Here is an 18,705-nt window from a genome sequence, read left to right as displayed (position 1 = left end):
TTTTTTTTTTTTTTTTTTTTTTTTTTTTTTTTTTTTTTTTTTTTTTTTTTTTTTTTTTTTTTTTGTTTATGTTTGATTTGATTCTGTTTATCGGTTTCTGGCACCATGTTTCAAAGCTAAGAAGTGGAAGAAAGTGATGGAAAGGAGACTAACGAATGAGGTTTTTTTTTTTTTTGCTTCTTTTCTGGTTTCTGTTGATGAATAATCCTCTATTTGTTTTTGAGTTCTGTTTCTACTCAATTTCTTTTCTACTGCATCGAGAAGCTTGAGCTGGATTGTAGTTTCAGTTTTTGTTGGCCTTTTAATTTCAACGAAATATAGTGTAATTTGTTGTGATTAAGATATTATCCTTAATTCGAAAACGCTTCTTTACGTCACAAAATGTTTGTTTCTTCGACTCAGAACAATTTGGGACTCTCTATCAGGTGAAGAAATTTCTTAGCTCACATTGTTCATTAGTTCTTTAAGTGCTTCTCAGAACTGCCATTGTCTATATTAACATCTACTTTTTATCATCACAACTAATGTAGACTGTATCACTTTACAGTTTCTTCAACAGAATGGCATCCACATGTCGTGTTTCGTGATGCAAGGTTTTCGGCATAATGAAAATGAGCTGTTATGTTTTATAAGAACGTAGAGTGTCGCTATATAAGTAGACTAGAGTTATTGGCATACGTTCTGGAAGGAGCCGATCTGTTGTTGCACGTTTCCTCAAACTTGAAGTTTTAGAAATTGGAGGCAATATTTTATGAGAAAGACATCATGGAGGAAATTCAGTCGCAATCTGATAATTATAGGTCTTCATCATCTTCAGCAAGTAGTCCAGTGAGTAGAGTGCCATCCAGTAACTTCTTTTACTTGCGAAAACCTGGTTCACTTCGACAGCCTATCTCATTCGAAGATTCTCCAGACTGGGAGGACACAGATATTGATGTGAGAGTTGAAGAAGGGGGTGACTCCATCAATGTTGCCACCACCCCTGCTTCGCCCTCTCTCTCAAAACTTAATAGTTGTTCGATACCATCCCCTCCGTTACCAGAGGGTGCAGGCGTTGCAAGAAAAATTAATGGGGCATATATCGCTTGGAAAGATTTGACCATAACAATAAAGAAAAAAAGGAAGTATTCTAACAAGGTTGTGAAAAGTTCCAATGGTTATGCGTTGCCTGGAACTATGACGGTAATCATGGGTCCAGCAAAATCGGGGAAGTCTACACTGCTAAGGGCACTTGCAGGTCTCCAGTTGGCTATGCATAATAACTAATCTTTAAAATTTCAGATTCTTCTTTCTTTCTCATTTTAAATTGGTTTTTTTTTTTTTTTTTTTTTTTTTTTTCTTCTGGTCTATTGTAGGAAGATTACATCATTCAGCGAAAATGTATGGTGAAGTATTTGTTAATGGAGCAAAATCACGCATGCCTTATGGGTCTTATGTAAGTGAGATCACATGCCTGTGCATTTTTCATTCGTATCAATCAATTTATCTGTGATTTTATTTTCTGTAGTTCGTCTTTTTTAATTCTACCCACCTCAACATGAATTCAAAAGTTAATTATTTGCCTATCAGTCTAGTTGAGTATTGGTTATTTGGCATCATGATAGGATGTAAGATGCCTTTTGGTGTTGGAAGTTTATGCTAATTATTTTGTGTTTCTTGATTTGGTGGCATAAACAGTTAGTTAACTAATTTCTGTTTTCTTAATTTTCTAGGGTTTTGTTGAGAGAGAGACGACTTTGATTGGTTCCCTCACGGTCCGGGAGTTTCTTTTCTACTCGGCATTGCTTCAATTACCTGGTTTCTTTTTTCAGAAAAAGAATGTGGTGGAGGATGCCATCCATGCAATGTCATTAGGTGACTATGCAAATAAGCTAATAGGAGGCCACTGCTATATGAAGGGCCTTCCTAATGGTGAGAGAAGACGTGTTAGCATTGCTAGAGAACTTGTCATGAGACCACAAATATTATTTATTGATGAGCCACTTTACCATCTTGACAGGTACTTACAATACTATTCGTAATTTCTATGGACTTTGATCTGTATTATTCTCTGTTCTGCAACAAAATGTGAAAATCTGCGGCAGTCGTAGATACGTCACAATTTATCTTGCACAGTCATTCAGCATAGTAATAGTCAGTACATAAAAGAGAGAGAAGTCTTGTTATTGTTGGTGTGATGGTGTTTATTTAGTGAGCACTGTTTAAAGAGCAAACTTCTATTATTATTATTATTTTTCTAGGACTTTAATCCTTTTGTTTCAGGAAATATGATAGTCAAGAACAGTAGGAATGAGAGGCAAAAGAAAGGGCATTATGGAGTAGTAAGGAATGAGAGTACTAGGACTTCGTGTTGTGCTATGTTGACAGAATTTTGTAACTATTTCTCTTGTGATATTAATTCTTATTCAGAGCTTTTGTTTAGGGAATGGTTTAAATTGGAGTGTTTCATGATTGTATGTACATGTATTTTATCCGCGATGTTTCTAGTTATCCTTGAAGAAATTCTAGCCTTTTGACTTTCAAATATCAATATAAAATTTGGATCTTAGAGAGCCAGTGGCCCATATCTTGTTTTTTCTCTCTCTATTACATTCTTGGTTCAATAAAGAAAATGGAGAGAAAGGGGAGAAGGGCTGTTTTAATAGGCTTTATCTTTTGTCTTCATTATGGGACTTGCCTTGGTTTTCATGAATGGTTATGGTGACAAAATTGAGTCCACAGAAGGGCTTAAGTGAATGGTCTGGCCATAATCGGTGCACCATAGGCAGGTGCCTTGCACATGCTTACCCTGTTGTTGCTGAGTTTGTTGATTTACTTCTTTCAGTGTCTCTACCCTTTTAATGATGGTCACATTGAAGAAACTTGCAAGCACTGGATGTACTCTTGTGTTCACCATCAACCAGAGCAGCACGGAAGTATTTGGCCTTTTTGATCGGATATGTCTGCTTTCAAATGGAAATACTCTGTTTTTCGGAGAAACTCTGGCTTGCTTGCAGGTAATTTTAATTGCATTGTTCAAGCATTCAAATATACAATTTACTTTTCTTGATATGGCTCTGAAGCATTGTGTAGGGAATCATAGATTCCAAATAAGCATCTTGGTTTCAATGCTTATGTTTCTCTCCTTTTTTTTTTTTTCTTCATTTCAATGAAGCACTTCGCAAATGCGGGATTCCCTTGTCCAATCATGCAAAGTCCTTCTGATCACTTTTTACGAGCAATAAATACAGATTTTGATAGAATCATTGCCATGTGCAAGAATTGGCAGGTAGCCCTATTTCAGTCTTGTTTTTATTAATTCATCTGATTTTATTTTACTTGGTTTGAGTTGCTTGATAAGTAGCCCTATTTCTTTTAATTTTTCATTCTAACTTTATCTAATAAACTCTTATTTTGATTTAATTTTTATTTAAATGACATTTTATTTATTCTGTTTGTTCTCAATAACCATAATAAACTTAATAGTTTGTTTGGTTAATATTTTAATTTATATGTACTATCGTATGTTTCTTATTAATTTCTATTGCTTTTGGTTCACCAATCTGATTGTAACAGGATGACCAAGGGGAGTTTTCATCAGTGAATATGGATACTGCCGTTGCAATCCGCACACTTGAAGCAACATATAAATCATCAGCAGATGCTGCTGCAGTTGAAACTATGATATTAAGATTAACAGATAAGGTATAATTTCTTTTTTATATATATAAACAAATAACTGAGAAGTCTGATACACATGCACCATCTTCTATTACTCAGTCTCTTGGCATGCAGGTCTTCTGAGATGAATTATGTGCTGTAAAGGATAAATTTGGATTTTAGTCCATTTTTGATAATTGAAAGGTTTAAATCCTATTCTAGTCCCTAAAAGTCTTATGCTCATTCTATTTTGGTCCTTAAGCTTTCAAATATTTTGTTCTAGCTCTTCAATTTTGCATAGTAAACCATTTTAGTCCAAGTTGTTCATTTTTTTTTAATAATCAAAGACCTAATATAAGAACATCTTATGTTTATTTTATTTTCATATCAACATTTTTTTGTTCACTCACCTAATCAATAGATATATGAACCAGTGTTTAAAACCATATGTAGTAGTTGAGGTGTTGGGTTAAGAACTAGATTTGGGTCTTAAATGACTAATTAAACAGTAATGATAAAAGACCAAAATACTTGAAATAGTTTTTTTCTTATGCGGAATTAAGACTCTAAAATCGAGTATTAGAAGTTGAGAGACAAACAAAATACTTGAAAGTTTAGGGTAAAAATCCAAAGGTGAGTGAAATTGATCTTCCAATAACTCTTACATTCTCCATGATATATTGTTTAACTTATTTAATTTTGCGCCGATGGTGAGTGAATTGATATGCCACGTGCTGCTTCTTTGACAGGAAGGTTCATCTCTTAAAAGCAAGGGAAAAGCAAGTAGTTTAACAAGGATTGCAGTTTTGACTTGGAGGTCTTTATTGGTTATGTCAAGGGAGTGGAAATACTATTGGCTTAGGCTTATTCTTTACATGCTACTTGCAGTTTGTATCGGTACAGTATTCTCTGGCTTAGGACATTCTTTGTCTTCAGTTGTGGTGAGTTTCATTTTTTCTTTTTGTTTTCCTTTTTTTTTTTCTTTTAGACTATAAATTTAGTTCAAGTATTTGAGTCTCATGTTAAGACAATCTCGTTGTATACAAATTTCTGTTTGTAGCATAATTTGTTTGTTCGGAAAAGTTTATTTGATGTGCCTACCACAATCTTGCTCTCGCCTTCGTAGCTATCGAATTATGGTTTAAACACATCTTTTAATGTTTCTCATTCCTTTTATAATGTTTGTAAGATTAGTGGAAGACACTGAGAGGGAGAGGAGTGACATGAAGTGTTTTCATTAACTAGTAAGATTACTGGAATTTAGTGCTGAAAAAGGCTACTGGAAGTTATTGTTGAATATGCAATATATTTTTATTGCCTGTTGTTGATACTCGTAGAGAACTGAATATATCCAATTTATATGCTCTATTTCTATATCATTCGTTCATTTTTCCTTCTATTGTCTTAAATGCAGACAAGAGTTGCAGCAATTTTTGTATTTGTTTCGTTTACTTCTCTTCTAAGTGTCGCCGGAATACCTGCTCTCATGAGGGAGATTAAGGTAACACTCGTTACTTGGACTTTTATCGCAGAGATGAAACTCCATAAAAGAAAGCAGTTCATTGTAACAATTCTTGTAATTTAGTGGATTCAAGGCGTGATTTATTATCTAATGCATCTCAGAGTTCATGGAAGCAACTATACCTATTGTACAGAAATGTTCAATCTCTTCGAGTAATTGCAAACCTTAGGTTCTGTAGTTTGGTCCCATTTTGATGAAAATGTTTCTACTCTTTGCAGATATATACTAGTGAAGAATCTAATCATCATTCGGGCGCTTTTGTCTTCCTTTTGGGACAACTTCTCTCCAGCATACCCTTCCTCTTCCTCATTTCAATTTCTTCAAGTCTCGTCTTCTATTTCCTCGTAGGACTCCGTGATGAATTCAGATTGTTGATGTACTTCGTGCTAAATTTCTTTATGTGCCTCTTGGTAAATGAAGGACTCATACTGGTTATGGCCTCATTATGGAGAAACATCTTCTGGATCGTTTTGACTCTCATATCTGCTCATGTATGTTCGCTTATTCCCGATTCATTTCCGAAGAAGAAAGTATATTTCTTGAGAGTTCTGGCATAGATGTGCTTGTTAATTTTGTCTTCTTTGACGTCTCGTCTTTCAATGTCACCGTCCTCATTTCTAACCGATGGTACATATGTTGTTTCAGGTGCTAATGATGCTCTCAGCAGGTTATTTTCGAATCCGAAATGCTTTGCCAGGTCCGGTCTGGACGTATCCGTCATCTTATATTGCTTTCCACACCTATTCTATCCAGGCAAGTTTACTTGTGACTCTTTGCTTCTGCATATTGAAACTGGTTTACACTGTTTACAGTTCTGCCTTTGGTTAAATCTGGATAAGTTCCCTTGTGGGCCATTTCTATAGAATTGAAGAGATGACATTTTTTAGAATAATATGAAAAAAATTAAATGTATCTCAATCCCTTTAAACTGGAACAAACTTTTGCACAAGTTGGTTACTAAAATTAAAACTGTACCCCAAAGAGCCTTTCCATAGCCTTACAAAAGCCTATTCAATTTTGTGGATAATATCTTTGGAACCATGAAAAACAAGATATTACCCTCCCTGGGTTTGCCTAGTTAGCCTAGAAGGGGAAGGGGAAGGGCTCAGGAGGAAATGGGTTTAAGCCATGGTAGTCAGATAGATAAGATTTAATATACTGTAAGTTACCTTGTGAGATCCCACATCGGTTGGAGAGGGGAACAAAACATTCTTTATAAGGGTATGGAAACCTCTCCCAGGCATACGCATTTTAAAACCTTAAGGATAAGCCTTGAAGTGGAAGCCCAAAGAAGATAATATCTGCTTGTGGTGGGTTTGAGTTGTTACAAATGGTATTATTAGAGCTAGACATCGGGCGATGTGTCAGCGAGAAGGTTGAACTCCAAAGGGGGGTGAACACCGAGCGGTGAGCCAGTGAGAACGCTGCACCCCGAAAGGGGTGGATTATGAGATCCCACATCGGTTGGAGAGGGGAACGAAACATTCTTTATAAGGGTGTGAAAACCTCTCTCTAGTAGACGCGTGTTAAAACCTTAAGGGGAAGCCCGAAAGAGAAAGCCGAAAGAAGACAATATCTGCTAGCGGTGGGCTTGGGCTATTACATACCCTGAAACCAAATATAGTAGGGTAGGGTCTGTTATTGTTTTTGAGAATAGTTGAAGTACAAGCAGACTACTCCGAATATTCATGGATATGTATGATATTTTGTCAATTCAACGTGATATTTGAATAAGGTCTCTCTAATATAATATTCTTTCTTATTTCATACTATTAGTCCTCAAATTACGCTCAAGAAAATCACTATGAATGTATCAACTCACATAGGAGATTGTTAGCTGAATGAATTAAACAATTGAAGTATACCTCTTGGTGTTGTACAATTCTTTTGTAATTACAGCTTTTGATTATTATTAACAATTGAAAGGCTCCCTTTTGTTAGCTTTGCAAGGGCTGTAATGTGGTTGTTTTGATGAATATCATCTCTTATGAACAAGTCATTTAACCTTACCACTTAAGCTTAAAGATTAGGATTCTTTAATGGACATTATACGGTTGTTACAGGGGCTATTGGAGAATGAGTATCTTGGAAGTTCCTTTGCAGTTGGTGAGGTAAGAAACATAACTGGTTACCAAGCTCTCCATAGTGCATATGAAATCTCTTCTAATACTCACTCCAAATGGAAGAATTTGTTGGTGTTGTTTCTCATGGTAGTGGCATACCGTGTTGTCGTTTTTGTTCTTTTACATTTTCGCGTCGGTAAATTTATGAGTTTGCGTAAAGTTATTCGTTGTAAGCGGGATATGAAAGACTGAAAACATGACCGAAAACATGTGATTTAGTAGTAGTTTAGCCTTTTGTTCAGCTGTTTACAACACCTTTTGCTGTTTCTGTTATGCACATTCATTAGGTAATTATGCAAATTGCAAGTCTCTTCCCTCCTCTCCTCCTTATTCTCTTTCCCTCAAGGGAAATATGTGTTTTGAACCCACAAATATATATTCTTTTCATCCTCATCTTGTAACTCAATGGCTCCATTTGGGAATACTTTGAATAATCTATGTACAAGTTTATCTTGTTTTGCCACTCAACTTCTTTATCCTTAAACTAATGTTATCACCATGTGAGATCCACGTCGGTTAAAGAGAAAAACGAAACATTTCTTATATGGGTGTGAAAATCTCTCGAGTAGACGGACTTTAAAACTGTGAGGTTGATGACAATATGTAACGGGCTAAAGCGAACAATATTTGCTAGCAGTGAGCTTGAGTTGTTACAAATGGTATCTGAGGCAGACACCAGTCGGTGTGCCAATGAGGATGTTGGCTCCCAAAGTGGTGAATTGTGAGATCCCACATTGGTTGAGGAGGGGAACGAAACATTCCTTGTATGGGTGTGAAAACCTCTTTTTAATAGACACGTTTTAAAATTATGAGGCTGACGATTATACGTAGCAAGTTAAGGCGGACAATGTATGCTAACAGTGAGACACAATCAATTTTAGCGATTGTTATCAAGTAGAGATGATATTCACTATCTTATTCCTTGTAATAGTCAAATTGACCTCCATTGAGGTACGTAAGATATTTATCAATGTGGTGTCCACCTGCATAGATATTTTATGTAGGAAATTAACGAGGAATATCCTTAAACGAAGTAGACTTGTTTAGAAGAAGCAAACTTGATTTTTCAAACGTGCACAATGTTAGAATCTTATTGTCACGTTCGTAGTGATTTGATTGGATACCATTTTTGGACTAACTCGAAATTAAATTTAGTTGGTAGTAGAAGATTATGGAGGGGGGACGTATTCCCATGTTTGATTTTTGGAGGTAGGTTGGGTGAAGGTACTGGCGTGTCCTAATTCGGGTCCCTTCACGGATTTCGGCGTGTCCTAATTTGGGTCCGCATTTATGTCCAACACTGTCAGCCTTTATGAGATGCTAAACATGACTCACTTATTTATTTATTTATTTATTATTATTTTTATTTAGGTATATAAATGAACCAAGTCAAATGTGAGTGATCACGAAGGCCCAGATTCACTACTAGTAGATATTGTCTTCTTTGGGTTTTCTCTCCGCCTCATTCAGAGCTCAGCATCCTCGCTGGCATTTACTCATTTCTTTCTTCAATCGATGGGGGACTCCTGCCAAATCCACCCCCTTTGGGCCCAGCGTCCTTATTGGCACACCGCCTCGTGCCTACTCAGGAACAGCGAAGCCACTACCTTAGTAGATATTGTCCTCTTCGGACTTTCCCTCAAGGCTTTAAAACGCGTCAACTAGGAGAAGATTTCCACACTCTTATAAAAGGTGTTTTGTTCTCCTCCCAAACCAACGTGGTACATCACATAAATAAAACTAAACTTCAAAGTTATTATCAAATAAGCGTAATTCTCATTAATATTAATGTGATCGAATGATGAAATAATAATGTAAGATGTATTAAAAATGCTAGTTGAAAGATGAGATGAATAATATAATCCCATCCTCGACCCATTTAACATATAAAACTCTCCTCACTAGAGCAGGTTAAATTTTCCATCTTGTTCATAGTTGGCCCTGCACGTTAAAATGAACATCTCTAATGAGAGGAGAGAACTCTACTCCTGTCCCCATATCCTATTCAATTTGGAGGGCTCCTTCACCATTCTCTAGGTGATTTTTAAACGTGAGTCAAATAATTTGGAAGCAAAAAGACAGTTCTAAAAGTGACATTTCATAGCACTTTGAATGCATGGGATTCAATTACTCACATGCTATGGTCTCCTCCTCCAAAGTCTTGTCCTTTTTTCTCTCTTGTTTTTACCATTTAAACCATTTCAAATCTGTTTAGATATTTCTATCCCATATGGCTATGTTTAGAACCATGAAGAGGAAGATGGGTATCAAAGCGGTCGTCGAGAAGCTGCAAAGGAGGCTATCACGAAGTCGAAAATCGAACAATGGGATTCATAATGAGGATTTCGACACGACTAGGGTGCCAGAAGACGTGAAGGAAGGGCATTTTGCAGTGGTGGCAGTAGACGGGGAGGAGGCGAAACGATTCATCGTTCCGTTGAGTTGTTTGACCCATCCTATGTTCTTGAGGCTGTTGGAGGAAGCAGCTGAGGAGTATGGGTTTGATCATGAAGGTGCATTGGCAATCCCATGTCAGCCAAGTGAGGTTCAAAGGATTTTGGATGAGCAATGGAAGTTGGAGCTTAAAAGAGTTGGGGAAACATCTCAAGGCTAGAAGCTTTTGTTTTGTTTTGTTTTTGTAATAATTATAGGAAGTTTAACACGGAGGGCAATTTGGTAATTTCAGGTATAATAAAAAAATGAAAAATAATGAAAAAGGACGATTCCTAACATGGTATCATAGTCATGTTCTTAATTTAGCGGCCATGAGGGGCAATTTAGTAATTTCACATATAATAAATTATAAAAATAAAAATTTATGTAAAAAAAAAGATACCATACAATTGGAGGACCAGGAGTCCTAACATCATGGGCCGGCCATGATTCCTAACATGATATCATAGTTATGTCATTAACTTAGTCACTATAAGAAATTTAGACGTAGGGGCAATTTAGTAATTTCACATATAATAAATAATAAAAAATGAAGCTGTGACGGGAAGTCGAAACACACGTAATTAATCCAAATTGAAGATGGGAAAAGAAGGAGTGTAACCTCGATGTTTTTGAGCTGAAATTGGGAAAATTTAGAAAAAAAATAGAGAATAAACATGTCGGAGAAATAAGAAAATTCATTGTCGAAACAAATTTCAACGTCAAATTCGTGACAATCGACCGAAGGATTAATAAAATTGATTTAAGGGTTTTGTTTAATAGGTATAAAATCAATTACTCTAATGGGTTTTACTCATTAATTTAAATCAATTTAGTGAGAAGCTAACATTTTTATTTATCAAAATTAGTAAACTTTTTATTTTATTTTATTTTTTCATTAAAGTTAATGAGTTTATTATGCACCATTTATTTACTTATTTATTTGAATTAAATATTTTATGCATTAAAATTATTATAATTAATAAACTTTTTGAACACGACCTACTATATCCCACATGGGACTGAGCTCACGCAATCATCACATCTAAATAGAAAAAGTATATATTTTTTAAAAAATTACAATAAATAAATAAATAAAAAAAAGATTTTGCCATTTGAGAATCTCTAACACTATCAATATTCTTAATTAAATATTAAGCGCTATTTATTTATTTATTAAACATATATGCTACCGCTTCATTATTGACCGATTGATATATGTTTATGTCACGTATATAATTTAAAATTAAATATTAAATTAAATTATATATTTAATCTTAACGATAAATTCTTAATTTTTCACAATTTTATTTTTAATTAATTATTGACTTATTTAACATTTTTATTTTTAAATTTTTTTTAAATATATCATAGAGTTATTGAATAAAAAATTAAAAAATTAAGAATGTAGGGTAATTTATTTAATATTTTTTTTATATAAACTAAATAAATATAAAATTTAAAAATGGAATTAATAAACTTATTATTTAACTATTTAATTAATGTGCCTATTTTAAAAAAGTGCTTAGATTTATTTATTATTATTAATTTTTTACTCTCTTTCCAAGAGTCCAAAGTAAAGGGTAAAAAAAGAAAATAAAAAATAAAAAATGGATGATGGGATGGACATGATGGGCATCATGATAAACATCACATGGGACTCATCACCATCTTTAGTCTAATAAATAAATTATACAAACTAAAAATAAAAAAACTTTTGATTGGTAAAATTTATGATTTTTTTTTATATCAATTTGAGTTACATTCCAAATCAAATTAAAGAAGTGAATGAAACATTTTTTATAAAATCATGAGACTGACGATGATACATAGCATGTCAAAAGGATAATATCTTCTAGTAGTGAGTTTAGACGGTTACCATTTGAATTTTTTAATTAATTGAGTTTTTGACCGTTCACAGGCTTCAAGGATATATACTAAGGGTTATCCCTTCCTTCTTTCACTTAATTTACTTGTAAGCGGTATCATCAAATTTGAAACTAACGCGTAAATCCCACAAGCCCTCATCAACAACATGAACAACAACTTGTTGGGTTGTTCGTGTGGTGCCATTTACTTCTACAAGGGATATGAATCAAGCCACCCATCAATGATGACTGCGTCGACGACGACATTGATCCCACCACTACTAGGCACGGCTCATGGCGACTATTCGAGCAAACTCGTTAGACGAGTGATCCTACTATAACATCACGAGCGATGAGTTAGAGTGTTTTATAGAAACAAAATTGAAATGATTAATGGTTTGAAAAGAACAAAAAAAGAAAGGGGAGGGATCTTTTTGGTACAAAGGAATTGGCAGAAAGGTAATGAAGGAAAGGACACATTGTTTGTCCTATGGTGGAGTGAGGCAGTTACCAAACAAATTCTACCTTCTTTTTTAGGGCACCCCTCCATTTTTCACCCTAATTTTTTTTTTTAATTTAAAAAAAAAATGTAGGAAAAAATTTTAAAAATTGATTGTAATATATACTTATTTGGTTCGGAAATCCAACTAACCCGAAAAATAGAATTTATAATCATATTATATACATTAATAATATTTGATTTTTGTAGCTGGTATTAATGATACATCATGTTTATAATGTAATACATAAACTCTATTTGAATGGTTCGTGATAAGAAAAGGAACTACTACAAGGGGAGTAAGATTCGGATTACCTTGTTGATCGAATATCTCAAGGCAAGAACATTGTTTGAGATTCGAATCACTCCACAAGCAAGATCGATCATGTCTAGCTTGAATGATTCTTGTTGATCAAATATCTCAAGGCAAGAACACTTCCATGAGATTCGAATCACTCCACAAGCAAGATTGATGATGTCGAGCTTGAATAATTCTACATGCAACCTAAACTACATAGAATTGCAAAGAAACTTAGCCATTGGCTAAAGAATAGCACAAATGCTTCTTTTTACTATATTTTTCAAGTCCCTTACACATACAACATACATGACTTTATATAGCCTCAAAATGAAACTACTAAAGTCATTCCAAGAGTTGTAACATTCATACCTAATGGCCATAATTAACTATTATGTAATTGTAACCTATAGTAAATAAAGTCTTAAAATACATAAATGAAATACAATAACTCTAAATGGTAACCCACCCAAAATTTATAACAATCAAACTTCATTCTTCTTCAATGTGACATGAATTGAAACATCTTTTGATAATTTTGACAACCTTTTCTTCACATCTTCATTGAAGTATATTGTATGATTGATGTCTTTTGGTTCATATCAGTTCGAGTCACCAAAAAATAATTTTGGAGTTATTTTATTAAAATAATACAAATATGTACAAATAATTAAATAATAAATTGTTTTTATTTTTGTGGAGACCAAAATAAATATTTAAAAATGTGAATTTAAGGAAATAAGGAATTAGAGGCAGTGGGGCTATTTTGGGTATGGGAACTGTGATATGTAAGGCGCGTGGGGCCCACCCTCAGCTATTCAGTGACCCAATCATGCTCTCTCTCTCCTCCACCTACTTTTCAAACCAATTTCTAGAGAGAGAGAGAGAGAGAGAAGAATATTTTATTTTAATTTATATAATTTACAAAAAAAAATAAATAATAATAATTATTAAATTAAATTTTAGACTTTTAAATTTCCCTCCAAAATAAAAATAATAAAAATAATAAAAATAGACATAAAACATTAATATACACAAACAAAATAAAACACACTTCATTGGGTCTTTTTTTTCTCTCATTTTCTCACTAACCAAACAAACAAAACCCCTAAAATACTATTCCCACTTTTTACACTCTTCCTCTTCCAAATTCATTCTCTTATTACATTATCGAGCAAGCATTTGGATTCTCGTCGCTAAACATCTGTGGCGCATGTAAATTCTCCCCCGCTACCCCGCTTGCATCATACCCGTACCCATACCCAATCCCGACCCCAACCCAATGACCGTATTCATACCCGATCCCTCCCATATACTCCATTTTGTTCCCTTCCATCATCCCATCCATGACATTCTCTTCCTTGTCTTCGCCTCTACCACCGTTACCATTACCATTAACGCACTTCTTTTTCTTTCCTCCTCCGTTACCGTTGCTACCGTTTTCGGTATTGTTCTTGTCGATGTCCTCGGCCGGGGTGTCGTTCTTGTTCTTGTTCTTGTCGCTATTGTTTTTGTTGGGGTTGTTGTTGTTGTTGTTGTTCTTGGTTGGGACAATTTCAACTGATCGGTTTAGTCTCTCTTTTAAGGTTCCACTTAAGGCCTTAACGTCCATTGTGCCCTTCACTGTCACCAAATCCTTGTGTTTATCCACTGACATCTCTTGAACACCTGTAATTAATTGAAATCAGATCAGATCAAATTAAATCAAATGAAATTAAACCCTTCTGTTTGCTAAACTGTTGGTTAATCTCTAACCTTTGAACTTGGATGTTACTCTCTGAATCTTCTCTATACAGCCCTGGCAGTGCAGCGATACCTTCAGCACTGCCGTCGTCACCGGCGGCTGAAAAACACCCAACAAAAGGAATCAAACAACAAAATCTCAGACGGGGACCAATTCCTTTTTCAGATTACCTCTTTGGGTTTGTTCTTATTCTCCTCTGTTTTCTTGTCGGATTTGTTGTTACTGGTGAAGGTCTGGTCGCCGTCGTTGTCGCCGCCGTCGTTGTTTTCTTTCGGCTTCGAGTCCTTTTCCTTCTTGGGCTGCGGCGAAATCAAATCTACTTTCTTCTTCGTCTTGTTTGAAAGCTTCTCTCTCAGTTTCGATGCGTCTATTTTTTCTCCTATCACCATCAGTTTGTTGCCTTCAAACTCAGCTTTCACAGACTGCACACCTGAAGAACAAACGAAACAGAGCAAAACAGAGCCAAACAGAGTCCCATTCATAGTGTCAGATTCTTGCATTGCCGATTACAGAAACGAACTCCGATTTAGGGTTATTTTGTCTCCCCATTCGGGTGTTTGAAAAACAGAGCACTATCAATTCATTGGTCTGTAATGGCGGAAAAGGGGAAAATCGAAAACGGAGGTGTATTGAAAAAACAAACGATTACCAAAACAGGGAACAACCAGATGAGGAAAATCGAAGCGATAAAAAACAGAGAAATGCAGAAATCCGCCATAGCCATCATGATCATTACCTTCAAATCCTTTAACACATTTGATGATTTTGTTGGCACAGCCTTCACAATGCATGTCGACTTTCAGAACCACAGTGAATGGATTGTCCTCCTTCTTCTTCCCTCCGCCGCCTCCACCGCCTCCTCCATCTCCGTTTTTCTCATTCTGGTTCTTCTTCTTATTCTGCACGGCCTGAAAGAAAACCCCCAAAAAGACGATGAACACATACAGAACAAAAACTGTTAACAGTTAACCCTAAAATTGCAGTGAAGAAGAGAAACAGAGCGAGAATCGAGGTGAATCACCTCGCCCATTATGACCCAGATGGTCTTTTCGTCTGAATTTCAAAATTGAATCGAAATTAGAGATGGGAAACCGCCTCGAGAGGGAGAGTACTTATAGCGGGAGAAATTTCAGAGGAAGTGGTCTCGTTGGTAGCAGAGCATTCGCATGTGGCATACTCATGCCATCATATGAATGGATGCATGAGTTTATTTATACATGTATGTATGAATCATGATTCATGATGTTATGCCCATTTATGGAAAATTAAAAAATGGGAATAATGTTTTTTTTTTCCTCGAGAAATTCTTATAAAGTGGAAAAAAGTATATGTCAGAGAAAAGGCAAAATAAATTATGTAAAAAAATCATAAAAACAAATAATAATAATTATTATTATTAATTCCTTTTCTTTTTGCAACATATAAAAATGCTAAAAGTGAATCTTTGTTCTTCAAATTATTATTATGGTAATTTTTATTTTGATGGATTACTTATTTGTGTAAATTAATCGAGTAATTTACCTTATAATTTTGCATTAGCGTTTTCTTTAATCACGCGACAATCATTTTTTTTTCTTTTTTTAATATTTTCTAATTAAATAACATATATAACGTTCCTTTTGAATTATCATATTAAGATCAAATTATAAAAGGGATTTATTATAAAAAATAATAATATTATCATAAAAGTCGAGTCAAGCAACCTTAGAGATAACTAACATGATCTCTTCAAGTTAAAGATTTTCTCGAGATCATCTCATATATACCATTTATGACCCCCCCAAAAAAAAAAAAAAACAGATGATTCTTTCAGCAAATGAATCCAATATTTAGAACAAGAGGGTTACGATGAATCGGGTTACAATAAACAATATCATGATTCAATGCAATGAAGAATGCAGTTCTCAAATAATTTAGAAGTGGCATATGAATACAAAATGATACATGAAATAGGCAAAGATAGAATCTTATCATCGAAACGTACTCATCTTATCTTTAGGTCAGCGTTTTGATTATTGCTCCTATGATTTCCTGAAATGGTGCAAATGAAGGGAACTTTCTGGTGAATATGTTCCTGGAAGATTGCACATGAAGGGAGCTTTGAGGTGATCATTGTTTCACCATGAAAGAACTCTTACAACTACAGCCCCCAACAGCACTTGGATTTGTGGTCACCTGCACACAGACAATAGTACAAGAATTCAACTTCTGCTGCATTAGCACTTGCTCTATTGTGAGATACAAATGCATAGAACACATGGAAAAAAATGAGGCTTGTGGAGAATACTACTACTTAAGGGTACTTCACTCCCAAATCTTTCTCTTGTAGACGTCTTACAACCTAGATTTGTTAGACTCCACACAAATATAAAGAATAATAAAGTTAAAATATCATTTTGGTTCCTGTACTTCGGGTATCATTCCACTCCGGTTCTTGTAAAAAAGTTACCATAAAATAACTTCATGGACAACGTTTTAGAATTATTGAACTAAATTTGGACGTTTAAGAGTATAAGAACTGAAATAGAACAAATCGCGCATGGAAGCAAAAATGGAGGCGACGATACTGATAAAGGTTTACTCACAACGAAAGCGCAACGAATCAGCTCTTCAACATAATCAACTGTTGCTCCTTTCACAAAATCATATGAGATATTATCAACTACCAATTTAACTCCCTCCTTCTCACACACCCTGCAAACACGAAAGAAGAGAGAAGGGTAAACTTTTAAAAATGTAAAAGGAAACATCAATGACAATTTTAAGGTGAAAAACCAAAATAAGCAGAGCAAGTATGAGCTAGTATTTTAATGAACCTGTCATCTGGATTGGTTTGGTCATCCAAATTGAAAACATATTGAAATCCAGAACACCCCCCAGTTTCTACACTCAAGCGAAGCATCTTTTCTTCCATGGGTTCTTGCAATTCTTTCATTCTCTGCAAGGCATGTCAAGGCTCGGCAGAAAGTAAATCAAGACCGTTCTTCATAAGAAGTAATTATTCAACCCTTACAATACACGCAGAATAAAAGGAAAACTAAGTAGAAAAGAAGAGAGAATGAACCCTTTCAAAGATGCAGGACAACGGTATTAATATATATTTTATCCATGATATAAAACGAGTATCAACCAATTTAGCCCTTTGGTAAAAGAAAGTACATCATACATCTTATTATGAAGAGTTCATTACCAAGGTTACAAGGTTACAAGTAATATGAACCAAGAGACATCAATCATACAATATACTTCAAAGAAGAACGAAGAAAATGTTGTCAAAATTATGAAAAGATGTTTCAATTCATCTTATGTTGGAGTACCAAAAACTAAAATAGTGCACATAAATTATGACAGTGACAGTGAAATGGTGCACAAAATGAGTATAGTCCAGAAACCAAGAACTAAAACAAATTATGACAGTGAAATGGATAAAAATTGCCTAAGCATATTTGGTACATGCACAAAAAAGGATTACATAATATGTTGGAGTACCCGGATGCAATTATCTGTCATGTGAATGGTATCGGTGTGTGGAGATGGAGATTGAGCTGGAGATGTCAACAAAGAAGAGGCTTCTTGAAGAGCTGAAACAGAGGAGCTAAGAAGCCTCTGGTTCTCTCGGATACGTGCTGCCAAGTATGGAGCTAGCCGCTGACTTAGCAATCTGGGGACCATCTCTTCACTCTATCCTCTTTAAATTTGATCCTTATCTGCGGAAAACGCAATGTGCTAAGGGAATTAACATGACAAATGGGGATAATGCTTCTATCCGAGTCAATTGAAACAAAGATGGAAATGCAACATTTTGAATTGACCCACTCCAAACACAATTATAGCTATAGTGATGAAATCTAGTATCGGTTAGATTCCATATCTAGTTTCCACGACATTTTATTTTTACGTTCATGAGTGTTGAGGTTCACTTGCACGCACCTCAACTATTCTCCTAGGATACTTCCGATGCCAATGTAACTCGTAAGGTATTAAATCCTAAGTAGGAGGTCATCATGGCTTGGCCTATCCCTCTATTATTTACATAGCCCTTATTCACCACTAAGTCAACCTATAGTGGTGTGGTGTGAGATCCTACATTGATCGGTGAGTGGAACGAAACATTCCTTATACGGGTGTGAAAACCTTTTCCTAGTACATGCATTTTAAAACTGTAAGGCTGACGGCGATACGTAATGAGCCAAAACGAACAATATCTGGTAGCGGTGGGTTTGGGCGGTTACAAGTGGTTAGTTTTTAAAACTTCTTTGTAGTATAGGTATTATTTTGGTTTAGCTCTTTTTGGAAGGGTCTTTCCTCTCGTAAGCCCCTAGTATTCTTTCATTAAATAAATGGGTTTTCTTAGAGGCATGATTCGAGTTACTGAGCAATTGTTTTGTTAGAAAAACTAATGCAACAACAAACTCAAGTAATCAGAAATTCTCAATTTAAATTGGAGGGAAAGCTACTGCTAATAACCAGCCAGAAAAATCATTCTTCTTTGTCGATTCATCATCCCGTCAAAGAACACTCGGGAAATCGTAAGCAAAAGAAGGAAAAACAAGCAGGACAAAAAAAAAAAAAAAAAAAA

The 18,705-nt window shown here is 35.0% G+C and overlaps 4 protein-coding genes across 7 annotated transcripts in view; 2 read left to right on the top strand and 2 right to left on the bottom strand.

The window, feature by feature from the left end:
* The window catches only part of LOC111493388 (ABC transporter G family member 3-like), a 7,872-nt gene extending 264 nt beyond the window's left edge, over positions 1-7,608 (top strand). Inside the window, exons 1-12 of one of the 4 annotated variants that reach the window (XM_023143086.1) lie at positions 117-160; positions 548-1,237; positions 1,356-1,435; positions 1,713-1,999; positions 2,825-2,996; positions 3,155-3,268; positions 3,556-3,684; positions 4,389-4,580; positions 5,054-5,140; positions 5,380-5,652; positions 5,807-5,914; positions 7,225-7,522. In XM_023143086.1, the coding sequence (XP_022998854.1) occupies positions 766-1,237; positions 1,356-1,435; positions 1,713-1,999; positions 2,825-2,996; positions 3,155-3,268; positions 3,556-3,684; positions 4,389-4,580; positions 5,054-5,140; positions 5,380-5,652; positions 5,807-5,914; positions 7,225-7,476 (2,166 nt within the window). In that variant the 5' untranslated portion in view covers positions 117-160; positions 548-765 and the 3' untranslated portion in view covers positions 7,477-7,522. Of the gene's footprint in view, positions 1-116; positions 161-547; positions 1,238-1,355; positions 1,436-1,712; positions 2,000-2,824; positions 2,997-3,154; positions 3,269-3,555; positions 3,685-4,388; positions 4,581-5,053; positions 5,141-5,379; positions 5,653-5,806; positions 5,915-7,224 lie in introns of those variants that run through there. The other 3 variants (XM_023143084.1, XM_023143085.1, XM_023143087.1) reach the window with 3 other exon arrangements.
* Positions 7,609-9,514: 1,906 nt separating this feature from the next.
* On the top strand, positions 9,515-9,898 carry LOC111493242 (auxin-responsive protein SAUR50-like). Its single transcript, XM_023142893.1, has one exon. It carries the CDS (start codon positions 9,515-9,517, stop codon positions 9,896-9,898), a length of 384 nt encoding a protein of 127 aa, XP_022998661.1.
* Positions 9,899-13,413: 3,515 nt separating this feature from the next.
* On the bottom strand, positions 13,414-15,322 carry LOC111493406 (heavy metal-associated isoprenylated plant protein 3-like). Its single transcript, XM_023143115.1, has 5 exons — positions 15,148-15,322; positions 14,863-15,034; positions 14,297-14,556; positions 14,138-14,225; positions 13,414-14,050 (listed from the first exon to the last, which is right to left on the bottom strand). The coding sequence occupies exons 1-5, from the start codon at positions 15,154-15,156 to the stop codon at positions 13,545-13,547; spliced, it is 1,035 nt and encodes a 344-aa protein (XP_022998883.1). The 5' UTR covers positions 15,157-15,322; the 3' UTR covers positions 13,414-13,544.
* A 657-nt stretch (positions 15,323-15,979) lies between these two features.
* The window catches only part of LOC111493424 (iron-sulfur assembly protein IscA-like 2, mitochondrial), a 3,344-nt gene continuing 618 nt past the window's right edge, over positions 15,980-18,705 (bottom strand). The window contains exons 2-5 of the mRNA XM_023143136.1: positions 17,616-17,833; positions 16,943-17,064; positions 16,712-16,820; positions 15,980-16,301 (exon numbers count right to left, since the gene is read on the bottom strand). Of these exons, the coding sequence (XP_022998904.1) occupies positions 16,236-16,301; positions 16,712-16,820; positions 16,943-17,064; positions 17,616-17,798 (480 nt within the window). The 5' untranslated portion in view covers positions 17,799-17,833 and the 3' untranslated portion in view covers positions 15,980-16,235. The remainder of the gene's footprint in view (positions 16,302-16,711; positions 16,821-16,942; positions 17,065-17,615; positions 17,834-18,705) is intronic.

This window comes from Cucurbita maxima, unplaced genomic scaffold (genome assembly GCF_002738345.1).
Source record: "Cucurbita maxima cultivar Rimu unplaced genomic scaffold, Cmax_1.0 Cma_Scf00018, whole genome shotgun sequence".
Lineage (NCBI taxonomy): Eukaryota > Viridiplantae > Streptophyta > Magnoliopsida > Cucurbitales > Cucurbitaceae > Cucurbita > Cucurbita maxima.
This window is presented reverse-complemented; position numbering and strand designations above follow the sequence as displayed.